This window comes from Thalassophryne amazonica, chromosome 2, assembly GCF_902500255.1.
Source record: "Thalassophryne amazonica chromosome 2, fThaAma1.1, whole genome shotgun sequence".
NCBI classification, from domain to species: domain Eukaryota; kingdom Metazoa; phylum Chordata; class Actinopteri; order Batrachoidiformes; family Batrachoididae; genus Thalassophryne; species Thalassophryne amazonica.
The window spans coordinates 25,859,723-25,886,798 of record NC_047104.1 but is presented as its reverse complement, the minus strand read 5'-3'; the positions used below and the strand labels follow the sequence as shown (position 1 = coordinate 25,886,798).

At 42.9% G+C, this 27,076-nt stretch overlaps 1 protein-coding gene across 1 annotated transcript in view; it reads right to left on the bottom strand.

Annotated features, from left to right (window-relative positions):
• Positions 1-27,076, bottom strand: part of ntrk3b (neurotrophic tyrosine kinase, receptor, type 3b) — a 618,832-nt gene that overhangs the window by 316,475 nt on the left and 275,281 nt on the right. Inside the window, exons 5-6 of the mRNA XM_034184491.1 lie at positions 4,773-4,927; positions 4,443-4,585 (exon numbers count right to left, since the gene is read on the bottom strand). Of these exons, the coding sequence (XP_034040382.1) occupies positions 4,443-4,585; positions 4,773-4,927 (298 nt within the window). The remainder of the gene's footprint in view (positions 1-4,442; positions 4,586-4,772; positions 4,928-27,076) is intronic.

The window sequence follows — 27,076 nt, the reverse complement described above, 5'->3', positions numbered from 1 at the left end:
ATGTCCACGACATATGCATATTAATAATAATGACTGGTGTATTTACTTATACAGCAGTTTTAAATTAAACATACAATGTGCTTCACAACAAAACAGAAAAATACATAAAAAAAACAAATAATTAAACCACAGCAATTAAACAAGAATCAACTTACTTGGACTTCCATTTTTTAAAATTGTATAGTTTCACCAAATTGAGCTTTGTGCAGCAAAGATTGTCAGAATAAAGAAACAAGAGCAATCAGAGATTTCTGACATCCGTCAATCCGGATCCGGATCACCTCCAAAATTCAGTGGAGTCTTCCATGCCCTAATATCTATCTGTGGTGCAAATTTGGTGAGAATCTGTGAAGTAGTTTTGATGTAATCCTTCGAAGCCTGTATAAAATCAAACTTGATCCAGAATCCGGATCCAGAGCCAGATCACCTCCAAAGTTTAATGGAGTCTTTCATGGCCTAATATTTATCTGTGTTGAAAATTTCATCAAAATCCGTATGGTAGTTTTGATGTAATCCTGCTAAAAGTAATCCTTCAAAGCCTATATAAAATGAAACTTCCAAACCTCCAAAATTTAATGAGTTCTTCCATGGCCTTTTGTGCACGCTGTGGTGAAAATTTTGTCAAAATCCATGCAGTATTTTTGAAGTAATCTTGCTAACAGACAGACAGACAGACAAAGAAAGAAAAGCCGATGATTACGTCCTTAGCGGACATAATAAATCACAAAATTACCTTTGAAATACGAACATCAAATAGCACCAGCACAGCGACCGTCATTGTACCTGAGAGCATTTTCCTTATTTACAGCTTCGATTCAGGTCTGAGACCATGCTGTGGTGTCACATGGCACCACATCCTCCACACTATGGAACCATGCTGGTTCCTGATTCCCAACCACCGGGTGTCACTGGTCCATCTCAACCTTTCCAACATAACCGTCTATCTGTTGCAACCAGGTGAAACATGGGCATATCCTTGACCTTCTCCAGCCACTGGGGTCCTCAACAATGGGGTGCTCCATCATGTCCAGAGAAACACCACATGGACAAAACATAATAGTTGATGCTCCTTCCCAATGTCAGTGATCATCCTCATATGAGTCTCACTAAGTAACCGTTCACGTGACACAAAGCCATTACACCATGACCCAAGGTTCCTCGAAAGAGACCTGGGCCTGTATGCTCCTCTCAAAGAGCTCCTAACTTAGCCTATAATATCCTGGCAAGGACTCCCAGCCTAAGAGAGACCCAAGAGGTGTCTGAGAGCAAGTCTGAGCAAGGAGTTGACAGAAACTCCTATCTTAGTGAGGAGGCGGAGTTGACCTCGTTTCTAGGTATGACGTGGTCCTGTAAGAGCTGTGATTGGTTGACACAGAAAGGGAAGGGTAAATAAAAAATAACTGCACTCTGCGTTCCTATGAATGAACAGTAAATTCAACCAATCATACAACTGTTGTGAAAATAATGTTGTGAAATAACTGTGAAAATAATGTAATGTCATGATGTTGATACTCAGCATAATTAATTTGGAGTGATTTCTGGGCCGGTCACTAAACCTGTAACTTCTTGCTGCAATGCATTATGGGATTTCTCGGTTTTGGGGTTTTAAATGTTGTTATTGTGGTTTATGTTAGTTTAACAGTGTAGTTAATGTTATTGATTTATTGTGTTTTTGAAGTTCAATTGGTTTAGTGAGTTAAGTGTCACAATGTTGTCACCATAAGTGAAAGGTGTATCATGTTTGATGCCGCCCCTTCATTGTCTGTGTTGTTTTATCTGAAAAATAAGAGTGCCAAAGAAAAACACTCAGTTCACCACAAAATGAATTGTTACACAGCTTGAAGATGTTTGAACGTATCTCATTCACATGACGATTATCTACATGTTAAAAGTGTACGTGAGTTTATTAATAAGTTCAATGTAAGTACATAATATAGTTGCAAATATGTTAAAATTACATGCATGACACAAGAAAGTGAAAACACTTATTTCCATTGTGGTCCATTTAAAAATCCAATCACAAAATAGAAGTAATCATAAAATAAAATAATATCAATAATAGTGATAATAATTATAAAAAGAATGCTAATATTAATTTGTGATATGATAATAGCAACCTAAACAATTTATAAATACATTAAGACAGTAAATTAACATAAAATAATTACGTAGGTCAAGCCGGTAGTGTGTTACTGACTCGCTGTCATCCTACATACGGAGAATATTTCTATCTCTAATATCTCTATCTCTAATATTTCTATTTCTAATAATCTTCTCCACCAGCTTGTCTGCTTAAGACACTCTTAGGCTTCTTAAAAAGTTCTCCTCGCTACTCTTACCAGTTTGGCACCTTAGGAGCTCTCTTAAGGCCTAAGGTGCTTTGCGGACAACTTTCATTTTACCAAGGGAAAATTCTGAGAAATGTCTAAAAATTTGAGGAATTCAAAGATTTTTCTCAGAATAACGTCACAAGGAGCTATTTTTAGCCTTAGGCCGCCTCATGCATACAGGCCCTGGTATGCAGTCTTAGGTCAGTGGTTAGGGTCCAAGTGTCACACAGTAAGACAGAATGTACCAAGACAAAGTTCAAAGACTTGAACCTTCATTGTCCTGCGAAGGTATCAGCATCACCAAACACCTCTCATGGTCCCTTCACACATAACATGATGTTGGGCAAAAGAAGCAGAAACTAAAAGAATATCCTAAAAAACAAAAACAAAAACAGAATGGAGAACCATGAAACATTCCACTTGCTGTCAAGAGGGATACACGGTCAGACAAGCATTGCGACGGTTTCGTGCACGCTCGTGTTTGCGTGCACGAACACAGTGCGAGCATGTGGTAAGCATCGCACACAGCGGAGCAAAAAAAAAAAAAAAAAACACAATTTATGATACTTAATTCCAGTTATAAAGAGCAGACTTAGCCTCCTCCTAGACATACACCAGGAAGTACTGAGATGACATGGAGTACTGTTCTCCCTTTTATGCTTTTTACATTAATTACTTGAAGTGCTCATCTCATGAAGACCTCGCTAGGCCTTCGTCTCATGAAGAGCCGGCTCCCATGTCATAAACACACCAGCCAGCATGGCATGTCCAGCACATGTCCGGCACATGTCCAGCACATGTCCTGCACATGTCCGGCAGGTCATATTCTACAAGCCACTACAGGTGTTTTCCAGCTGTGACTTGCGAGCACAGATATCTGAACAGCTGCAGGTCGCAGGGACGCGACCACCTCTGTCAGTGGACATCGCCAACGCACAGAAAAAAGGCTCATTTCCTGTTCCTTTATTCTGTGATTTTTATTTTATGTATGTATTATTATTTTTTTGTCCTGCATCTGTCTAATGTCTGTGTTTTTCCAAATTTACCACCTTGTGTGCACGGTTAAGTCCAACTGACTTAAGTTCAGCTGACAGGTGCTGTATGTCCACAGCAAAGCGTATGAGCTAAGTGATCACACATGAATGAGTTCACGCCTTTACTCTTATTTGGGTAAAGGTAGTTTCTGTCTGTCATGTAAACTACAATTTATGTGGTGGAAGTAACATCAGCCTGCCCGGCCGGCTTCACACCGTGCAGCGCGCTCAGATGCTAGCCATTCCTCATCTGATGAGGGCATGACCACCTGCCCACACATGTGCATTGGGTGTTCACCAGCTGAGTTGCAGTGCACAGCTGTTTCAGCAGTGCACTGTGCTGGACATTGACTGGACTCCGGGACCCCCAGCCACAGCTGACAATGTTGGATTCATGGTGTGTGTGTGGGGGGGATGACACACTCCACAAGCCATGTGTGTTGGGGGGGAGACAACGACATACTCCACAAGCCATTTGTGTGTGTGTGTGTGTGGGGGGGGGGGGGGGGGTCGGCACAGTTACGCCCATGTGTGTTGCTAGGTTGCGCTACACTCATGTTGCACTTAGACAATTTTCACAGACAGGTCAAATGTGGTCACCTGCTGTCTACTCTCGTGCTGGGAGCATGAATAGCTCCGTCTTTTCTAAGTGCCCAGCAAGCGGTGTTGGATGTTCGTGTGTGGCACCTGGAATTTGACCTGCTGAGAGAGGGGTTAAATGAGCATTCGCAGGGCATTTGATGCCTATCAGCCGCTGGTGTGAACGAATGATTGTGGCGAAAGCTGTACGAGGCGTTTGAAAGGCTCTGATTTTTCACAAGTGGCATGCAGTTCCTCCTTTGTGTGCCATTCGGCTTCAAACCTGTTATGTGTGAAGGGGATATAACGTTTAACCTCATGACTCCATAAGATATTCCCATGTTCCTTTAGAGATATGCAGTACTGTAGATGTACCATATGCTGCAGTATTTTAGGTATTTAACATTATAGTAGTATGCATCAATTTGTTACATTTGCTCCACAAACACTCAAAAAACGACCAACATGTTAAGCTGTGTGACAATGGTGCGCATCTCACCAGGTGTGTGTTGATGGAATGTAGGCCGCTGACGGTCCAGTCTACTTCCGGAAGTGGTGATCCAGATCCATTGCAGGTGACAGTGACGTTGTCGCCCTCGGTGACCAGCACACTGCTGTGGCTCACACTGATCTCTGGCAAGTCTACAAACACACACAGAGCACACTGGTCTCATCCCGTGCCTCCTCATTTCCACAACAAATCAGTGAATCACTTTTGATTCATGCCACAAATTTAGCATGCAAACAGACACAGAGACTGAGTCACCAGCAGGCTGAACGACACCAAGCTCTGAAGCCTATCACACCGACTGTTCCGTCATCTGCTTACCGCAGTTGTCAATGGGCATGCTGTGCAGCCTGATCTTGGAGGCTCCATTCCTACAGTAGAGCTGCTGGGTGTGAAGTCCAGCTTCTCCTCTCTGCTGCCACAGCTGGATCCAACGGGCATCACAACCACAGTCAAACACCACGCCGTCCAGACGCCTGCAAACACAATCACAACAACCAACAACGTGCTGATCAAAGCACTGAACACACTGAACACACAACAACGAAGAAACAGTTCTTACTGAAAGAAGCACAACAAGATGGTGGTTACACATCATCAGCAACAACATTAAATCAACAAAAACATCAGTTTTAGCTGGAAAACAATTTGAATGAACAATAACAACATGCTCTCTCTCTCTCTCTCTCTCTCTCTCTCTGTGTGTATTTGTGTGGATGACAGACAGTCTGGGACTTCTGGTGCTGTGCCCGCCCTGGACGGACGAGCCTGTCAGTCACCCGCCAACCACAAAAAAATAAAAATAAAAAATCACAGGCTACCATGATTACAATTTGTTCAAATTTCCAATATAGATGATTCATAATAATATTGTTTCTGTGTGACATACACACACACACACACACACACACACACGCACACACCCGCGCTCGTTCTGATGTCGGAGTCAGAAAACCATCACAGCATCTGCAGCAACAGACTGCAGGTTGATGACGTGAGCGTAAAAAGTTAACTTTTGTGACGCTATAAATTCTTCTCTGAAATATCTCACTAATTCACGTTTATCTATTTGAAGGAGTCACTTAAATAATCATTCACGCTGTCCATCATTCCCATAGGTAAACAGAAAACAGCAGCACCCTGTGTGCACGCATGACTTGAATTCGGACATGTGTGTAGGATGAGCTCGGGACATCAGACTACCTCCATGCACCCTGTGTGTTCTCCAGTAAAACTATTTCTCTGTGGCGAAACAGGCACACATGCACCTGCGCTCGTTCAGATGTCAAAAACTGTCACACGATCCAGACTGGAAAGTTTTATTTGCACAAAGTTCTTCCCTGTGCAGTTTTCCCCACAAAATCCACATTTGTACAAAATAAGAGTGAGATTAAATAAAAATAAAAAAAATCAGCATCTGCATGATTTGACATGAAGTCAAAAATCTGCAGTCGCTGAAAAGTCGCTCTGACAATCCAAAGGCAGATCCAAAATTTTGTAAAGGGGAGCAAGCATTCGTGAACAAATATTTATGTGCCATTTACTGCATTTTGGTGCATATTTCACCACAAAATACAACCACAGAGAAAAGACACTCTGTGGCCACAAGTAACAAGCTGTGGAAAACCAGGTAAATCGTTATTTTGTTACATTGTCAAGGAATTAGCCGTTTCTCACCAACTCAGCACCAACTATAAACATATCTCTAATAGAAAATTGTAACGTTAGCACTTGAACATTCTCCTCTCTCCAGTGTACAGACACTCTTTTCAGTTGTTGTGAGAAAGTCTCCTCACATCCCAGATTTATGGCACCCAGAGTCACTTTAGATGTACTTCACCTGATTTCCTTGCAAAGACTCAGCTGTTTCTCTCTGTGCACAGTTAAGCTGCTCAGCGTTATTGTCATTCCTGCTTTCTTGGTCTGTTGTGTTGACAGGGTTGCCAACTCTTAGATCATTGATTTGGCAAAAACCTTGCAGCTGATATGTCAGCTGTACGTGAAGAATTCAGAGAATTTGAGCATAGCTTCGAAGCTTCTTTCTGAGTCAGTCACCTTTTTGACTACAGACTTCAACTAGCTCCAAAGTAGGTCATTTAAAGGACATGTCGTACATTAATGTCCTGGCTACCCAGTATTCATGATTTTATGTCTATCCGTGTACATGCACTAAAAAATGTGCTTACTGATGTTTTTTATAGCTAAATTATTACTGACGGAGAAACCAAAGGTGTGGTGGATTTGGACTGGTGTGAGAAGTCTTTCCTACAGATGAATGTATTGAAGACTAAAGATATGGTCATTAACTTTAGGAAGGGTGCCCACAAACATGGAGCAACTCTCCTAAAAGGTCAGGCTGTAGAAACTGTTAGCACCTATAAATATCTGGGTACTGTCATTGATGACAAACTCACCTTTGAGTCTAATTGTGAAGTGATGTGTAAAAGAGGACACCAGTGCTTGTTCTGTCTTAGAAAACTGGCATCCTTTCACATTGACAAATCATTGTTAACTATGTTTTAGCGTTGTTATATTGAATCTATTTTATCTTTCTGTCTGGTGTCATGGTTTGGAAATTTGTCAGTTAAAAACAAAAACAGTCTGAATCAGATTGTAAAATGGGCGAGCAAAATCATTGGAGGAGAGTCTCAGTTGTATCCAGCCTCTCTGTACATGAGGCAGGTCCAGAGATTGGCTGAGGCAGTTCTAAAGGATGCCTCACATCCTCTTTTTGATCAGTTTGAACTGCTCCCTTCAGGACGGAGGTATAAAGCTCCTTCCAGAAGAAATAAGAGCTACAAGAGCACTTTTATTCCTGCTGCTATTAGTGCTTTTAACAGATGACTTTGAATGTATATTTAATTAATTTATTTGCCACTTTGCATAGAGATGGCAGGCACATTGTGACTTTCTTCTGGGTGGCATGCTATTGGCCTGTACTTGCACTGCTCATTGTACTGTATTTTTATTATTTTTATTATATTTATTGTCTGTATTTATGTGCTTATGTGATTGTTATGAATGTAGTGACTCACTGCCAAACCAAATTTACCTTTTGGTACAAATAAAGTAACCTTGAACCTTGAAGAGTTTTGAACCACTGAACCAATATGAAGCAATTGTATTGAAATGGTTCAGTGTTTAAAAGCATTTGATACAATTAAGTATGGCAACATCTGCTGGCCAGTCTTCAACATAGCACTTGCATGGAACAATTAGACAGGGCACCAAAAGTTCAATGTACAACCCCTGGCAAAAATTATGGAATCACCGGCCTCGGAAGATGTTCATTCAGTTGTTTAATTTTGTAGAAAAAAAGCAGATCACAGACATGACACAAAACTAAAGTCATTTCAAATGGCAACTTTCTGGCTTTAAGAAACACTATAAGAAATCAAGAAAAAAAGATTGTGGCAGTCAGTAACGGTTACTTTTTTAGACCAAGCAGAGGAAAAAAATATGGAATCACTCAATTCTGAGGAAAAAATTATGGAATCACCCTGTAAATTTTCATCCCCAAAACTAACACCTGCATCATATCAGATCTGCTCGTTAGTCTGCATCTAAAAAGGAGTGAACACACCTTGGAGAGCTGTTGCACCAAGTGGACTGACATGAATCATGGCTCCAACACGAGAGATGTCAATTGAAACAAAGGAGAGGATTATCAAACTCTTAAAAGAGAGTAAATCATCACGCAATGTTGCAAAAGATGTTGGTTGTTCACAGTCAGCTGTGTCTAAACTCTGGACCAAATACAAACAACATGGGAAGGTTGTTAAAGGCAAACATACTGGTAGACCAAGGAAGACATCAAAGCATCAAGACAGAAAACTTAAAGCAATATGTCTCAAAAATCGAAAAATGTACAACAAAACAAATGAGGAACGAATGGGAGGAAACTGGAGTCAACGTCTGTGACCGAACTGTAAGAAACCGCCTAAAGGAAATGGGATTTACATACAGAAAAGCTAAACGAAAGGCATCATTAACACCTAAACAGAAAAAAACAAGGTTACAGTGGGCTAAGGAAAAGCAATTGTGGACTGTGGATGACTGGATGAAAGTCATATTCAGTGAGGAATCTCGAATCTGCATTGGGCAAGGTGATGATGCTGGAACTTTTGTTTGGTGCCTTTCCAATGAGATTTATAAAGATGACTGCCTGAAGAGAACATGTAAATTTCCACAGTCATTGATGATATGGGGCTGCATGTCAGGTAAAGGCACTGGGGAGATGGCTGTCATTACATCATCAATATATGCACAAGTTTATGTTGATATTTTGGACAATTGAAAGGATGTTTGGGGATGATGAAATCATTTTTCAAGATGATAATGCATCTTGCCATAGAGCAAAAACTGCAAAAACATTCCTTGCAAAAAGACACATAGGGTCAATGTCAATGAGCAGATCTGATTTGATGCAGGTGTTAATTTGGGGGATGAACATTTACAGGGTGATTCCATAATTTTTTCCTCAGAATTGAGAGATTCCATATTTTTTTCCTCTGCTTAGTCTAAAAAAGTAACCGTTACTGACTGCCACAATCTTTTTTTCTTGATTTCTTATAGTGTTTCTTAAAGCCAGAAAGTTGCCATTTGAAATGACTTTAGTTTTGTGTCATGTCTGTGATCTGCTTTTTTTCTACAAAATTAAACAACTGAATGAACATCTTCCGAGGCCGGTGATTCCATAATTTTTGCCAGGGGTTGTACATTGAACCTTCGGTGCCCTGTCTAATTGTTCCATGCAAGTGCTATGTTGAAGACTGGCCAGCAGATGTTGCCATACTTAATTGTATCAAATGCTTTTAAACATTGACATCCTGAACATCCTCTGAGGCCGGTGATTCCATAATTTTTGCCAGGGGTTGTACATCTTGAAATTTTTGACTATATTTTCATTGAAAGACATTAGCAATATACTTGTGTTATAATTTGATTGTGCTATCATAAAATACTGTTTGTAATAGAGATTTGTGGCTAATGTTTTTTTTATTTAAAAGTAAGATCATTTCAGCAGCTTAAGTCTGTTCCTCCTCTCCAATTTTGGAGAAGACTAACATGGCACAGGAGTTGCTGGCATATGAAGATAGATTTTGTCCAACTTGTGAGGAGTTGGATAAACAGCTGCCTCCCTATCTCTCCTTGCAAATTCACTGCAGAAAATGGTTCTGGGAAGCATTAGCAGGGCTAAAACCCTTCAGCCAATTTTAGCATTTTTCTTTCTTTACCACTCACATGCCTGCAGATGACTTCACTGAAATATTTTAGAAAAAGGAAGGAGGATGGAGAGGAGAAGAATCAAGCAGTGTTTCCCTTCTATTATTATTTGTAAACAAAAACTTTTTTAAATTAGTGTTATCAAAGATTTTCAGTGCACACTATGTGAGCGCAGAGTCTCAATCCAGCCAAAATCCCAAAGTTGGCAACTCTGTGTTGATTCCACTGTTTTGTCTTTGACTTTGACCCGCTAACCATTTTAATTTTGTAGTTTAAAATACAAATATAAAGGAGGTGCATGAAGTTTTCTAAATCCTATTCAGTAGCCTAATATTAGAGGTGCATTTAAATTGCGCTCTGTCAGGCTTACCGAGATGGCGTGGCTGGACACAAATGCAGGATTCAGATGTCAGTAAAACAAAGTTTAATGAAAATACAGTCCGGGTTCGGTACACAGGTAGGCAGACCAAGATAAGCAGCAGGATCCGAAGCATTAGGCAGAGACAGCGTCAAAAACAGGCAGGCAGGTCAAAAACACGGGTAGACAAAAACATGACAGAAATGCTCAGAAGAATAAGTGCTCAAAAGTGGCTCAAGGCTCAACAATCTCGCAACCAGACAGGGTGACGGGTGTGACTGAAATAGAGGGAGTGATTAGCAGGAAATGTAAAACAGGTGTGTGTGTGTGTGGAGGGATCTGGAAGGGGTGTGGCAAGCTGGAGAGAGGATCACAAGGAAGCGCCCACCACCAAGCAGAAGACAGAGCAGAAAGATCCCACCACCAAACATAACAGTGACAAAGAATGGGAGCTACAATAAAGAAACAAAAAGACACAACATACAAGCCCCAATCATGACATCACCCCTCCCGCATGGCCGACTCCAGACAGCCCAGGCGCCCCAGGATGCGAAGTATGAAAGTCCTGGATCAACGAAGGGTCCAAGATGAACCAAGAGGGCACCCAGGAGCGTTCCTCTGGACCATACCCCTCCCAGTCCACCAGATACTGCACCCCCCGGCCACAGCGGCAAGACAAAAGAAGACAACGAACAGAGAAGACAGGACCACCCTCATGAACCGGGCGGTCAGAGGGAGCTTGGCCGGAGGACAAAGAGGACTGGACCTGGCTGGCTTGATACGACTGACATGGAAAGATGGATGTACACGAAGAGACCAAGGCAGCTGCAGATGAACCGCCGCTGGATTGATGACCCTGGAGACAGGAAATGGACCGACAAACTTGGGAGCCAGTTTGCGAACAGTCCCACAGAGAGGGAGGTCCCGCATTGAAAGCCATACTCTCTGACCAGGTGTATACGGTGGGGCCGGGGTACGGGCACGGTCGGCCGCAGTCTTATAAGCAGACGACGTCTTAAGCAGAGTCTGCCCTGTCCACTCCCAGGTCCTCCGGCAATGCATGATTTGCGCCAAGGCAGATGGAACAGGTGAGTTCCAGTCTGTGGAGGGGAAAAGAGAGGGGTTGCTCGAGGCCAGGATCCGTAACCCCTTTTCCAACTCCTGGTTCATCCGTTCAGCCTGACCATTGGCTTGTGAGTGGAAACCAGATGTGAGACTTGCAGTTGCCCCCACCAACCTACAAAACTCAGTCCAAAAATGAGAAACAAATTGTGGACCTGATCGGAGACAATGTCCATGGGGAATCCGTGTAGCTTAAACACATTATTAAGGAGGACTTCTGCTGTCTCCTTGGCTGAGGTCAACTTGGGCAGGGGAACAAAATGACACATTTTAGAGAACCTGTCAACAACTGTTAGGATGACTGTGAACCCCTGAGAAACGGGCAGCCCGGTGACAAAGTCCACTGCAATATGAGACCACGGACGCTTTGGGATGGACAACGGAAGCAGTTCACCAGAGGGTTTCTGTGTGGAAGCCTTGTGGGCGGTGCATACCGGGCAAGCCAAAATATATTCCTTAATGTCCTGTGACATCTTGGGCCACCAGAACCGCTGATTAATTAACCAAGTAGTCTTTCTAATGCCGGGATGGTTGGCAAAGGGGCTGTCATGTGCCCATTGAATAACTTCCCCCTTCAGAGTGCCAGGGACTAAGAGCCTGTTTGCAGGACAGTCCTGAGGTCTAGGATTCCCCCTAGATACCGCTGTCACCTTATCCTTAATGCCCCAGGAAAGAGGTGAAACAAAACAGGTGGAAGGCAGAACGGGTTGGGGCATAGGATGGTAACTGTCAGGTTTGAATTTACATGATAAGGAGTCCGGCTTCCCGTTCTTATTCCCTGGGTGGTAGGATAGGGTGAAATTAAATCTACTGAAGAAAATGGACCACCGGGCCTGTCGGGCATTAAACCTTTTGGCAGCGCGTAAGTACTCTAGATTTTTATGATCGGTCAAGACGAGAAAACGTACTTGTGCCCCTTCCAACCAGTGCCACCACTCCTCCAAGGCCACCTTAACTGCCAAGAGTTCGCGGTCACCTATGCTGTAATTGCGTTTGGTTGATGATAACTTTTTTGAGAGAAACGCACATGGATGCAGTTTATTGTCTGTGGCACCTACTTGAGACAGAACGGCCCCCACCCCTACATCCGAGGTGTCCACCTCCACCACGAACTGCCGGCTAGGGTCTGGAAGGAGCAGCACAGGGGCAGACGTAAATCGCTTCTTTAGCTCCTGAAAAGCCTCCTCACACTCATGGGACCAGACAAACGACTGGTGGGTGGAGGTAAGGCTGTGCAAAGGAGCGGCTATGGTACTAAAATTTCTGATAAATTTCCTGTAGAAATCGGCAAAACCAAGAAAGCGTTGCACTTCCTTACGACATTGAGGTGTGGCCCATTCGGATACAGCGGCTACCTTTGACGGATCCATACGTATCTCCCCCTCAGCCAACACGAACCCCAGAAAGGACACTGAGGGCCTGTGAAACTCATATTTTTCCGCCTTGACAAACAGTTGGTTTTCCAGTAGCCTGCGTAGTACAGTACGGACATGCAGTTTGTGAGATTCCTCATCGGGGGAGAAAATCAAGATGTCGTCTAGGTATACGAACACAAAGTTATTCAAGTGCTCTCTTAACACATCATTCACAAAACCCTGGAATATGGCTGGCACATTAGTGAGCCCAAATGGCATCACCAAGTACTTGTAATGGCCTGTGGGAGTATTAAAGGTGGTTTTCCATTCGTCGCCGTCCCTAATCCAGACCAGATGGTATGCATTGCGGAGATCTAGTTTAGTGAAAATTTTAGCCCCCTCCAGGAGCTCGAACGCTGAGGAAAGTAGTGGTAAGGGGTACCGTTTTTTTACTGTGACCTCGGTAAGCCCCAGTAATCAATACATGGCCGCAAAGACTTATCTTTCTTTTCCACAAAAAAGAAACCGGCACCTGCCGGGGAAGATGATGGCCGAATAAGCCCTGTGGCTAGGGATTCATTGATATATTCCTCCATTGCTTGGTGTTCTGGAGCGGAGAGCGAGAATAATTTCCCCCTAGGGGGACAAGACCCAGGAAGGAGGTCAATAGCGCAGTCATAGCTACGATGGGGTGGCAGGGACTTTGCCCTGGCTTTGCTAAACACTAGTGCCAGATCATGATAACAGGAAGGTACCCCTGAAAGATCTGGGTTAAGTTCTACAGCTGGCTCCCCCTTTTTGACTAAACAAGTGTGGGCACAGCTGGGCCCCCATGAAATAATCTGGCTGTTGGCCCAGTCAAAGTTCGGACAATGTTGTTTTAGCCAGGGGTGCCCCAAGATGGCGAGGTGAGTCATATTATCAAAGACATGGAAAATAATTTTCTCTGAATGCTCCTCAGAAAGAGTTAACTGGACTGACTGGGTGTGATGAATAATTCTCCCCAACAGATGCCATCCACAGCTTTAACCTCCAGGGGGCATGGGAGCCGATGTAATTTAAGATTCAGCCTCCTGACAAGAGAGGTATGAATTAAATTGCCATGAGATCCTGAGTCAATAAATACTGAGATTTGGACAGATGTTTCATCAGACTTAATTTTAGCTTGAATAGAATTGTGAGATGAGGAAATTTGGTTCAGACTCACCCAGATAGTTTGCTTGTTTAGGGGCGGGGCACCCCTGACCTGGCAACTTGCGATCAGATGGCCGAGCTAACCGCAGTAAAAACAACGCCCCTCCCGCTGTCGGCGCTGACGCTCCTCTGCTGAGAGCTGTGCCCTCCCAAGCTGTATGGGTTCCTCTTCATCTGGTCGGGGACCGGAGGCTGCCGGACAAACTTGGTGGGAGGAGTCGGTTCGGCCGCTGGAATTCTGGGAGCGCTGTTCACGACAAGACTGGTCCTAGCGCCAGTCCGATAGCCGTCTGTCGATCTTGATGGCGAGGGCGATCAAAGCATCCAAATCATCTGGGAGCTCGATGGCAATTAGTTGATCTTTCACATCCTCGGAGAGTCCATTGACAAAAGCGTCAGTTAACGCTGCCATGTTCCACTCGCGCTTGGCTGTGAGAATGCAGAAGTCGATGGTGTAGTCTGCTACCCGCTGTCTGTCTTGCCGGCGCTTCATGAGAGACTTCGCCGCCTCACGACCAGGACAGGTCTGTTGGAATACTTGTTGGAGAGCGGCGGTGAAGTGAGAGAGAGACTGGCACGTCTCAGAACGATGGCTCCACTTGGCGGTGGCCCAGGCCGCCACCCGCCCCGTCAGGTGAGATATCATGAAAGCTATTTTTGTCCAGTCAGATGGAAACATTGCTGACATCAGCTCAAAATGTAGTTCACACTGTGTGATGAATGGCTTAACATCACTTGATTCGCCTGAAAAGCGTTCCGGTCGTTTCAGCTGATTACACATGACTGTGATTGGAGCGGGTGGGTGTGTCTCTGCTGACGGCCCAGGCTGTGGGTGTCCGAGAGCTTCGATTTGTGGTGCTTGAGGAAGCTGGGTGTCAAAGCGTTTCAGCAGCTGGTCCACCTGTGAGCTTAGAGCAGACATTAGTTGGTCCTGACATTGTGACAATGCATTTAAACCGGAGCAGAGTGCTTCTAGCTTGTCCTCATGCTGAGCTAATTGCTGTGCCTGAGCACGTAGCGTCAGCTGGGCTGGATCTGAACCCGCTGTGTCCATAGCTGGCGAGATTGTTCTGTCAGGCTTACCGAGATGGCGTGGCTGGACACAAATGCAGGATTCAGATGTCAGTAAAACAGAGTTTAATGAAAATACAGTCCGGGTTCGGTACACAGGTAGGCAGACCAAGATAAGCAGCAGGATCCGAAGCATTAGGCAGAGACAGCGTCAAAAACAGGCAGGCAGGTCAAAAACACGGGTAGACAAAAACATGACAGAAATGCTCAGAAGAATAAGTGCTCAAAAGTGGCTCAAGGCTCAACAATCTCACAACCAGACAGGGTGACGGGTGTGACTGAAATAGAGGGAGTGATTAGCAGGAAATGTAAAACAGGTGTGTGTGTGGAGGGATCTGGAAGGGGTGTGGCAAGCTGGAGAGAGGATCACAAGGAAGCGCCCACCACCAAGCAGAGGACAGAGCAAAAAGATCCCACCACCAAACATAACAGTGACAAAGAATGGGAGCTACAAAATAAAGAAACGAAAAGACACAACATACAAGCCCCAATCATGACACGCTCATATGTGTTTAGCCTTGCACTTGCGCTACAGCCCTGTGCTTGGGTCACGTGAGTCAGACATGAGAAGATTGCTCTTTCCTTCTTAAACTACATTATAACTGCATATTTAACAGTTCAAATTTTTAATATCTCAGGGAGAAACACCTGATTAAATTGGACTTTTTACTTCTGGCCTAAAAAATGTGTAAGGCCCCCACACAAATCTGTGTCTGGCGCTGGGACAGATGACGGATCACTTTCATCTATTTCATATTACGTTTTGACCATTCATGTACTTTCTGTGTGAATCACTCACTCGTCTTCAACCACTTAGTCCAATTAAGGCTCGCGGGGTGTGTGAATCCTTTGGAGGGAAACATACAGTGCATCCAGAAAGTATTCACAGTGCATCACTTTTTACAGCCTTATTCTAAAATAGAGTAAATTCATTTTTCCCTCAAAATTCTACTCACAACACCCCATAAGGACAGCATGAAAAAAGCTTTTCTGGAATTTTTTGCAAATTTATTAAAAATTAAAAAAAAAAAAGAAATCACATTTACATAGGTATTCACACCCTTTGCTCAATAGACAATAATTTTGCAGAGTAAAATATACTCTGCCAGGATAACATTTGGTTCCAGTCAGAATAGAGTTAAATACACTCTATTATAGAGTGAAATCAGCTCTACCGTCTTGTCACATTTTTCAACTGCAAAAAGAGTCATTCACAGTATGATAAAGTTCAATTTACCCTGTGATAGAAATGATTTAGCACTATGATAGAGTATATTTAAATCTATTTGGACAGGGACTAAATATTATCATGGCAGAGTATATTTTACTCTGCAAAATTTACTGTGAATTTTTTTGTCCATTCCTCTTTGCAGCACCTCTCAAGCTCCATCAGGTTAGATGGGGAGCATCGGTGCACAGCCATTTTCAGATCTCTCCAGAGATGTTCACTCGGATTCAGGTCTGGACTCTGGCTGGGCCACTCAAGGACATTCACAGAGTTGTCCTGAAGCCACTCCTTTGATATCTTGGCTGTGTGTTTAGGGTCATTGTCTTGCTGAAAACTGAACCGTCACCTCAGTCTGAGGTCAAGAGCACTCTGGAGCAGGTTTTCATCCAGGATGTACATTGAATGCTTCGTCTTTCCTTCAATCCTGATTAGTCTCCCAGTTCCTGCATCCTCACAGCATGATGCTGCCACCACCATGCTTCACTGTAGGGATGGTGCCTGATTTCCTCCAAACATGACACCTGACATTCATGACAAAGAGTTCAATCTTTGTCTCATCAGACCAGAGAATTTTGTTTCTCATGGTCTGAATTTTTGTTTCTCATGGCTGTAAAGACTGATAGCATTAATATGACAGGTTATTTCAAAATTCTTGAAAAATTATAATTTCAAAATGCAGTTATTTAATTTCTGTCTGTATCTGACAGATAGCTGGAGAAGAAATTACCAGCATGAAAGCCAATGTGACGAGGCAGCATTTTTCCCATGCTGTGACATCAGTGACAACATCTGCAGATGTGCAGATTTATTAAAGTGATCAGACAGGAGGAGAGACAGCACTGCAGCATTCAAATGTGAGCAGGTCAAAGGTCATTACAGTGTTTGGCATTTCAGTCTTGGAGTGTATTAGCGGTGGTCTGGTATTATTACCTTGCTGTGTGCATACCTTTTATTTTTGCAGCACTGTGTTGCTGAGAGCACATTATTCAACATTTTACACCTCCTCTGCACTTTGCATATGCCCAATTTGGAGGCTGTGATTGGTCAATTTTGCCAAGATGAATGTCTGTCGAAATGTCCTTGACAGAGGTCATTCTGATATTGCATAAAACATGAATAATGCATGGTGTAGGTCATCCACATAGTATAAATTAATGAGGATAGATTCCTGCAGGTGGATCTCCATTATAATCAGGCGCTCACTGAATCTCTTCCTGTAGTTAAAGTAGAAACCATTATTCTGGCCACTTCAATAGGTGCTACACTTGTCCATCTGCTAATTAAAGCAAACATCAAAACAGCCAATCACATGGCAGAAATGTAGACATGGTGAAGAGGACCTGCTGAAGTTCAAATTGAGCATCAAAATGTTGAAAACAAATGAGTTTAGCTGCTTTAAACGTGGCCAAATGGACAATCGGATGATCAACTGGGATTTTCTTCCACAGTCATGCTTAGGGTTTACAAAGAAGTAAGTCCTATTAGTCCAGGAGCCAGTCATCAATTTTGACCTGATTGGTACCACTGAAACTGACCAAACGACAAGGTGGTAGCTGTAGCCAGCTAGGGGCCAATAAAAAATTACACAGAGGTCAAAATGTAAAAATGCTCCAATCATATTGAAAACTATATCACATTATCTGATAATAATGATTCAAAAAAGGTAAAGTTTGGACCATCTGTGATGGAATGTTCTGGAGTTATGGGGTAAAAACAGCAAAAATGGTGACAAAGGTCAGTTTCAGTTTGGACAGTGGTCAAAAGTTAAAGTTGCTCCAATTTCAGTAAAAACCCGCTTGAGCTGCTGCCCCCGCGACCCGACTCCGGATAAAGCGGAAGAAAATGGATGGATGGATGGATAGTTTTCAACATTATTGAAGCATTTTTACATTTTGACCTCTGTGTAATTCTTCATTGACCCCTAGCTGGCTACAGCTACCATCTTGTGATGGTTATCATACATTTTTGTGTAGGCCATGGTACAGTGAGGCTGGATTCTAAGTGTCGCTTGGTCACCTTCAGTGGTACCGAAAACCTGTTTGGCCCATGGACTATATATATATGGCCTTTCTGTGTGGAGTTTGCATGTTCTCCCTGTAATGCGTGGGTTTTCTCCGGTTGCTCTGGTTTCCACCCACATTTAAAGACATGCAGGTTAGGTGAATTGGAAACTTTATAATTGTCCAGGTCTCCCTTGCAAAAGAGATGTTGATCTCAATGGGACTAACCAAGTTAAATAAAGATTTAATTAAATTAAATATAGGCCCGAAGCCTGTTGATGCTGGTGCTTATCTCCAGATTCTGTAGTGGGAAGCAGATGCATGACTATGACACCCCCTGGATGGGACACCAGTCTGACACAGGTTACTTCCTCAACAAAGGCCGGTACCCATTTCCAGTTGGGTGGACTGGGACAAACTAGACTCTCTTGTCAGAGGACACAGAGAGGTAGCATGAGAGGGATTCAAACTCAGGCCTACATATTGGCAGGTCATGTCCTTATCCACTCTACCTGTTCTACAGGTAGCTATGTTTACAGAGGAAAATTGGAAAAAGCAGAAATGTCCAGTGGCCGGTGATCTCTGGGTGAAAATTCTTAGTTGATGGAAGAAGTCAGAGAGGAACATGTTCCTGGGTGCTCGTGTGTTAGAGGGTGTTACATGGGCTACCAATACCAGACCATTTGCTTTCTGAGATCAATAAAGAAAGGAAACCTGAGCAAAGATCTGCTTGTCACCTTGTACTATCATAGGACTGAGTGCATCCTCACATTATGCATCTCACCGTGGTGCTCCATGGCACTGCTGAAGAGAGGCATACTCTGCAGTGGGCTGTCATGATGCCTAGACAGTCACTGGGTACCACTTAATGCCTCTGAAACCAACACTTCCTACTCAAGAAAACACACCAACATCTGCAATGACCTGACAGATGCTTGCACCACCCTCGGTGGTGACGGTGATATTTAAGTGCCAAGATCCACACTACCAGAGGAAGAAACCATTTCAGCATCAGAACAACGTTTGCATTTAGCTTCATGAAGACGGGTCACAAAGGCTGAACAAAAATTAAGTTACAACACAACAATAATTTAGCATTTGTTTCTCCTCATTGAATAAACTTATTAGAAAAAAAAACTTGTGTAGTTCATGCAGTTTCTCTTTATAAATACATTTGCTGAAGATCTAAGGGTTTAACCACTGAATCTGAAACATGATGGTAGATGCGTGAAACGACGTGGAATAAGTCTCTTTGCCAAAGGGTATTCCATATGACGTCAGTGACCCTATGGCCTTGGCGGAGGTTTGCGCTCTCCGATTGCTTTTAGTTCAAGCCTAAGACTATATTTATGAGTACGTGACCACAGTATCATGGAAGCAGCCGTCACCTGTATCGTACTGAAACATTTGCACAAATGGCAAATTTCCTTTGCAATATTTGATTTATTTATTTCACAGTACAGGTATATTCTGCCTTAGTGGTTGCCATCCAGGACCCAAGGCAAAGTTATGTGATTTGGTGGCTGTGGCACTAGTACATGCTCCCACTCATGTACAGCATGCAAAAAAAAAAAAAAAAAAAAAAAAAAACTGCAGAGATTGATGCACAACAAAAAGTGGAAACTGCTGCTGAGGAGAATGTTTTGCTGTAATGCTGAGTAAAGCTCAAGATTAAAGCTTATCAGAGCAGTGAGACTGGGCTTTTCCCTCAACTGTTAACTGTTAAGAAGGCTGATGGTGTGCAGTGCCCACTCATCTTCTGAAGATAGATGATGTCAGTGTGTACGTTTCTCCGCAGCCAGGATAAAATAATAAAATAAATAAAATAAATAAAAGAATAAGAATAAGAGAGCAAACTGACAGCTGGAAGCTGATAAATGGGTCCAGCAGAGCAGATTAGATTTAGAAAAGAACAAAAGCAAACAGCAGCGTGGCCCCAACTACAAAACGCCAAGAGCAGGATGTTTTCTTCAAGCTGGCTAACGATTCAAACCGCTACTCCAGAGGAGAGGTAAAGATCACTGGCGGCACGTTTTTTTTTTTTTTTTTCTGGGAAACATACGCATGTGTGTGCTGTGGATGAAGGATCACAAATATAGATAAGCTGCATCCTGCTTTATTGCTGATGTACTTTGATGTTAGCTTGAAGGCGTTTCTTCCTCGGGAATAATTTTAGCTTTTAAATCCTGTCTAGTCACTGCTGTGTTTGGCTTATTTTTACCTCACAATCATGGATCTTGGGCCTGACTGTGTATTTTCTGTCATGCCTGGGTTTGAAGTTATTTAGTGAGGCAATGTGTAATTAGGAGCTCGAGTCTGATTTGGTTATTAATGCCACGGATGGTGTAGCAACAACATGTGATCAGTTCAAAAACCAACTCTGTGCCGTCAGTGCAAAGATGCCTCAGGAGTTCAGAGATGAGTCTTGAAATTAAATTGCCTTCTGTGGGTCTTAACTTACAGGGTGCAGTACTTGTGTACAGCAGGAACAGCTGCAGTAATTTAGAAATGCTCAAGGCTTTGATGCACCAGATCAAAAGAAAAAAAACAACTCTGTTTTACCTGTGTAATATTCCATAGACACAGCTGCTCTGCCACTAATGGAGAAACCAATGGAGAACAACAAGCGTCAAGTCTCTGGAAGGTGACGACTAGTGCAGCTGTGAGGGATCATCTACTACAAGTATAAAGCAGTGCCCAGGTCCAAACATGAGGGTGGGCACCTGGTACATCTTAGAGTCCAGATCTCAGTGGATGGATATACCTATGTACCTTTGGTCTCGTTTCTCCACTGATGAGCATACAGCCCAGTTGCTGTCATGGTCCAGTGTTTCAGTTCATGTCAGACATTAACCCTGTTAGTGAGTCTATATAGCGAGCCTCAGACTTTCTTTGGGCAGTTTGTTGGTGCCGTGTCTGTTGTCTTGGTATACACTAAGACTGATGGAAGTCATATCACTGTGAGCATCACTGAGTGACTCATAACTACCACAGAGGTGACATTCCCCTGGTCACGGGTGATTACAAGGATTGCATCAGTCCTCATGAATCTGGTAACCACAACTCAATGGTCTTCCACTTTGCTAAAAGCTAGGCATTAAGACTTGTTGAATACTGGCAACATCATGCATAGTAGGTGAGATAGTTTATGAGATTGATTGTATCTCATAAAGAAACACTGGAAACTCCCAATAATCCCAGTCTGTGAGCTCTGACTACAGATTTACTGTAGCTATCTAAAAATCCAGTTGAAGTCATTCAGTCCAAGACCTGATGTAGCTCGACTTCAAGACAAACACTGTTTTGTAGGATGCTGGAGACAATCTGGGTGAAGACTTGCAGACCTGGACACAACTGGTGTCCCAAATTGAATGTAGGGGTTCTTTCAAGATAAGACACTGAAACTTGTCAGGGATTGATTTGGAGACAGAGGAGGAGGACTGTAATCCAGAAGGGTCATCTGTGATGATTCTGAGCTGTATAAGGAGCCCAGAAAGTGGCCATGACAGCACCGAGGCTTGACAAAAGGTTCAAATAGGTGACACACAGACTTATCAAGAGATGCTCAACAACAACAGGAACTGAATCACTACTTTTGTCCAAAGTACCAAACCTTGTCTTGCTGGAGTCATACCAAGCAATGGCACAATCCTGACAACTGACCCTGCTTGACTGATCAGTTTGTTCAGCTGCTTTGACATGTGCATTTATGAAAATGCCTGCATATATGAAATGGTGCAGCGGGTTTGTGCTCTGCAAACAGGTGCTTTTGATTATTGCCAATATTGACTATTGACATCTCTCTAGCAAAGGATATCAGGGCAAACTTTCACTACACCTGCCAAAAACATTTACAGATTGGTGCAGGCTGTACAAAACACGATTTTCAGTCTAAAAACCACCATGCTGGGGATTCATGGGACACTGGGACTGATATGGATCCTGACACCAGGCATGACACAAGGAGTAGAAATAGAAATAGGTTAAAAAAAAAAGTGGTTGGTATCCAGAAAATATTTCACTCATGCATCAAAACCATTCACTAAAAGTGTCTAATTCACAAATGTAAGATCACCCTTCAACAAAACAGACACACAACGGCTCCACAGAGCTCTACAAAGGACTCCTGAATTGTGATTTTTATGGATAACAACAAACCTGAGCTAGCAGTCTGCTAGCGCCAACATTCTGACTGAACAGCCAACACAGGTAAGAAAACAGGCAGAAGCTGTTCTGATTATGTTGCTGGTGCTTGAACAAAAACTACAATGAACAAATTCTGCTGCGCAGTACATGGAATATTTAATACTGAGGCGAGGACCAGGAATATAAAATATTTGGCATCATGAAAGAATTCAAACCACCACACAAAGCAAAAGAGCCACTTTTATACAAATATTAGAAGGTGTCTATACAGCAGGTAAAATAAGCATTGAACACGTCACCATTTTTCTCAGTAAATATATTTCTGAAGGCGCTATTGACATGAAATTTTCACATACAAAGAAACCAAAACAAGTACAGTTGTGTGTAATAAAATGGAATGACACAGTGAAAAAATATTGAACACCCTTACTGAAATTTATTGAATACTTCATACAAAAGCCTTTGTTGGTAATGGAGCTTCAAGGCGCCTCCTGTATGGAGGAACTAGTTGCATGTTTTGCTCGGGTGTGATTTCGGCCGATTCTTCCACATAAACAGCCTTCAAATCTTGAAGGTCCCGTGGACCTCTTCTATGAACTCTGATTTTTAATTCTTTCCATAGATTTTCTATTGCCGTGGCCATTCTAGCAGCTTTATTTTCATTTTCTGATATCAAATGAGAGTTTCCTTGACTGTGTGTTTGGGATCATTGTCTTGCTGAAATGTCCACCCTCATTTCATCTTCATCATCCTGGTAGATTTCAGCAAATTTTTTATCAAGAATGTCTTGTTACATACTTACATTCATTCTTCCTTCAGTTATATGAAGTGCTGTATGCTGAAAAACAGCCCCACACCAGATTGTTCACACCTCCAAACTTCACTGTCGTTATGATGTTTTTGGGGTGATGTGCAGTGCCATTTGACCTTCAAACATGTTGTGTATTATGCCATCCAAAGAGTTCAATTTTTGTCTTATCTGACCAGACTATTTTCTCTCAGTACTCCACAGGCTTGTCTAAAGATTGTGCAGCAAACTGTAACCCTTTGGGGTCCGAATAAAGCTTTACAATCAAAAATAAGGAAGGAAAAAGTAAAGCGTAAAATAATTTTCCACACATTTATTCAAAACACACAGCAAACTATAAGAAACAACTGTTTTGACACATTATTAAGGTAATTTGAGGTCTTGTGTGAAAGACTGTACAACAAAAAGGTTCAAACAATAAACACAAATGCACATTTTGAACAATATGTACAAAATGGTCTCTGCGTTTTTTGTCATCATGGTAAAAGCAACAGAGTTATCCAGTAACATTCACATGCAAACTAGTCAAGCAATCCTGATAGTTACACATGAGATTGTCATCAGAGGCTCTCCGTCTGCTTTCACTGATCGCTGTGTGTAATGGTGCAGGGCACATTTGGAGCCCAATAGTATGTACTCAGAGGAGCACCCAGGGGGCTAGTAACATATCACTCCTGAAAACGATCTTTGGCTTTTCACATGAGGTGAATCTGCCCTACGATTAGAATTTGGAAAACCATGTGATGGTGAACGAATTCCGTTTGGACATTCACATTGCACACGTCATCACGCAGCTTCTATGAGGAGTACAAAGATGGCTGATGGCCGGCTTGAAAGTCTGTGGAGTTAACTTTTCAGCAAAAAGTAAGTTTCTATCTTATATCATTAAAAAGTTATTTATAATTTAGTAAAGCTTGGTCTTAGCCGTCGTATATGACGGCGTCGGCCCCAGAGGGTTAAAGGAGCTTCAACATGCTTTTTCATCAGCAATGGAGTCTTGCGTGATGAGTGTGCATACAGGCCATGTTGAATGGACTGCATTTATATAACACTTTTCCATCTGCATCAGACACTCAAAGCACTTTACAAATAATGTTTCACATTCACATGTGAGGGTGCTGCCATACAAAGTAGTCACTGCAAACTGGGTGCAACTAGGGTCTTAAGGACCTTGCCCAAGTGCCCTTAGTGATTTTCCGGTCAGGCTGGGATTTGAACCGAGGATCCTCTGGTCTCAAGCCCAATCGACCATCACTTCCATCACAATCGACCCACTCGACCATCACTTCCCCTTGAGTGCATTACTTTTTGTTTTATTTGAGACAGTTGTACCTGCTAATTCCAGGTCTTTGTGAAGCTCCCCACAAGCGGTCCTTGGCTCATGAACAACTCTTCTCATAATTCATTTCACTCCTCTGTCAGAAATCTTGCAAAGAACACCTGGTCATGGCTGGTTTATGGTAAAATGATGTTATTTCCATTTTCGGATCATAGCCCAACAGTGCTCAATGATACGTTCAGAAGTTTAGAAAACATTCTGTAACCAATGCCATCAGTATGTTTTGCAACAAAAATATTGTGAAGATCTCAAGAGAGCTCTCTGCTCATGAGATGTTTCTTGTGTGACACCTTAGGTAATGTGTTACTTTTTTATAGGCCATCAGTTGGAACTGAACGAGCTGATATTAATTTGCACTGACAAGGGGAAAGATCACTTTCTAATTGCTGATATATTTCAGCGATTGTCCTGGTTTTCCATGCCTTTTCACATTATCACACATATTTTATGGACATCTATGGTTTGATTTCTTTGTATGTGTGCATTACTTAGGTTGTTACCAACATCTGTTGAAAATGGTTATCTGCAACAGTGAAAGGTGAACATTACAGGTGGTAGTGAGACCAGCTATGTTGTATGGCTTAGAGACAGTGCCACTAACAAAATGAGGTTTTTCTTTAGAAGTGTCAAAGATGGACAAGATTAGCAATGAACATCAGCGGGACAGCACAGGTAGGACAGTTTGGAGACAAAGTCAGAGAGGAGAGACTGACATGGTTTGGACATGTGCAGAAGAGTAACCTATGGTATATAGGGAGAAGGATGCTGAGGATGGAGCCATCAGGCAGGAGGACAAGAAGGAGGCTAAAGAGGAGGTTTATGGTGTGCTGAGGGAGGACATGGACACTGAAAAAAGAACCAACTTAATTGAATTGAGTCAATTGGTAATCCCTGAATGAATGAAGTTCTTTGAAATTATGTTGGTTCAATGCAGGTGGTTGGTGTGACAGAGGAAGATGCAGATGGCAGAATGAGATAGAGACAGATGATCTGCTGTAGTGCCCCCTAAAGTGAGCAGCCAAAAGAAGATGAAGAAGAGAAAGTGTCTACATGTGGCCACTGTTTTCAGTCCTAATTTAGGTCCCCTTCACACATAGTGCAAAGTTTGGTCGAGGTCTGCTCGATAACGGTGAAACAGCGCAAAGCAGTTCAAAATTAGCGCAACACAAAACATTGCGCTGACAGGCAGGCATGCACAAACTCGGTGTGAGAGTTCTTCCACGCGCCTGTGTCTTTCGAGCAAGAACAGTGCCACGTGCAGCACATGATGCCACTCGTGGAAGAAATAAAAACCAGCTGGTACATGTGGAACCACATCGCACCGCCTATGTGGAATAAATAAAAAATAAACACCAGCTGGTACCTGTCGGACCACATCACGCCGCTTATGTGGAATAACTAAAAACAAAAAAAAGAAAAAAAAAACACACCACCCGGGACACAAACTCGCACCTTTCAAAAGCTGTGATTGCCAGTCATGCAACTTTACCACTGAGCTACGGAGCTGTTCTTTGAAAGCTGCGGGAAGCTGCTTCATATCAGGAAGGACATGGAAGTATTACAAAAAAAAATTAAAATCCCACGCCCTATAAAAACACTGCATTTATCAAGTGAGCAATATAAATATGGTCCATCTGTTCATCTGTAGATGACCCATGGTCACAGACATACAGTCATGAAATGACATGAATGAGAAGCAGTGTGCTCTGATGTCCACATCTACTGGTCAGGTGTGTCCAGTCAGCCGTGTGCGTGTCCTGCCCAACATGGATGTCTTGTGGACAGTGCGCCACAGCACAGACAGCGCGTCATGTGGAACAGAGATCACATGGGTGACATGACGTCAGATCACCCACTGCGTGTTCTGTTCTGATGGTCCGTTTCAACCTGGGGGGCTGGCAATGTCCGCTCTGTGCGTGCGCGCTTGCTGCCTGCTGCTTGTCGCCTGCTGCTTGTCACAATGCGATATATGGTTTTATTTATGTCCACATAAATACAGTAATCAGACACACGTGCCTCACAGTGGACAGTTGGTAGTCCATGTCTATCCAAATACAGTAGGTGTTGTGTAGCTGGAATGTCCAGAATGACAAATCTGCTTCTGTCATAGCCACACCTTCTGTCAGTTCTCAGTGCACACACCAAAGCCACAGTCGTGTGGAACTTAGACAAATTTCTCTGCCAGTACAACAGTGGTTGTCTGCAGTCTGCTGTCGTGTGAAGAGTGCGACTGGCCACATATTTTGTAAGTGCCATGCGAGCGGTGTTAGATGTTCGTGTGTGTCACCTGGAATTTGGCCGACACCTGCAACGAGAGAGTGTGATGGGTTCGCACAGCGCACATTTTGTCTTTCAGCCGCTGGTGTGTGCAAATAGTTGTAGCAACAGGTGTACAAGGCATTAGAGGCAGGGAAGATTTCACATGGTTTGCACACGATTCCTGCATCATGTACAGTAAGTGTGTACTTCGTCCAAACTTTGCACTATGTGTGAAGGGGCCCTTATATTTTCAAAGGTTTTCATATAAGACTGAAATGAGTGGACAAATATGGACACATTTTAGTGTTTATTTAAAACTGGTGATTTTGCATTGTTACCGTTTCAAGTCCAACCCAATTTTACACCAAGTTCATGATGGTATCACAAAAAGTTGTTTAATCTATTAGTTTGTGATACAGTCACAGAATATAGTAGATTTTCGTTATGGCATTACAGTAAATTTTGCAATGGTATCATGCAATGTGGGGTGACACGGGGCAGGGGCATTTAGTGTTATGG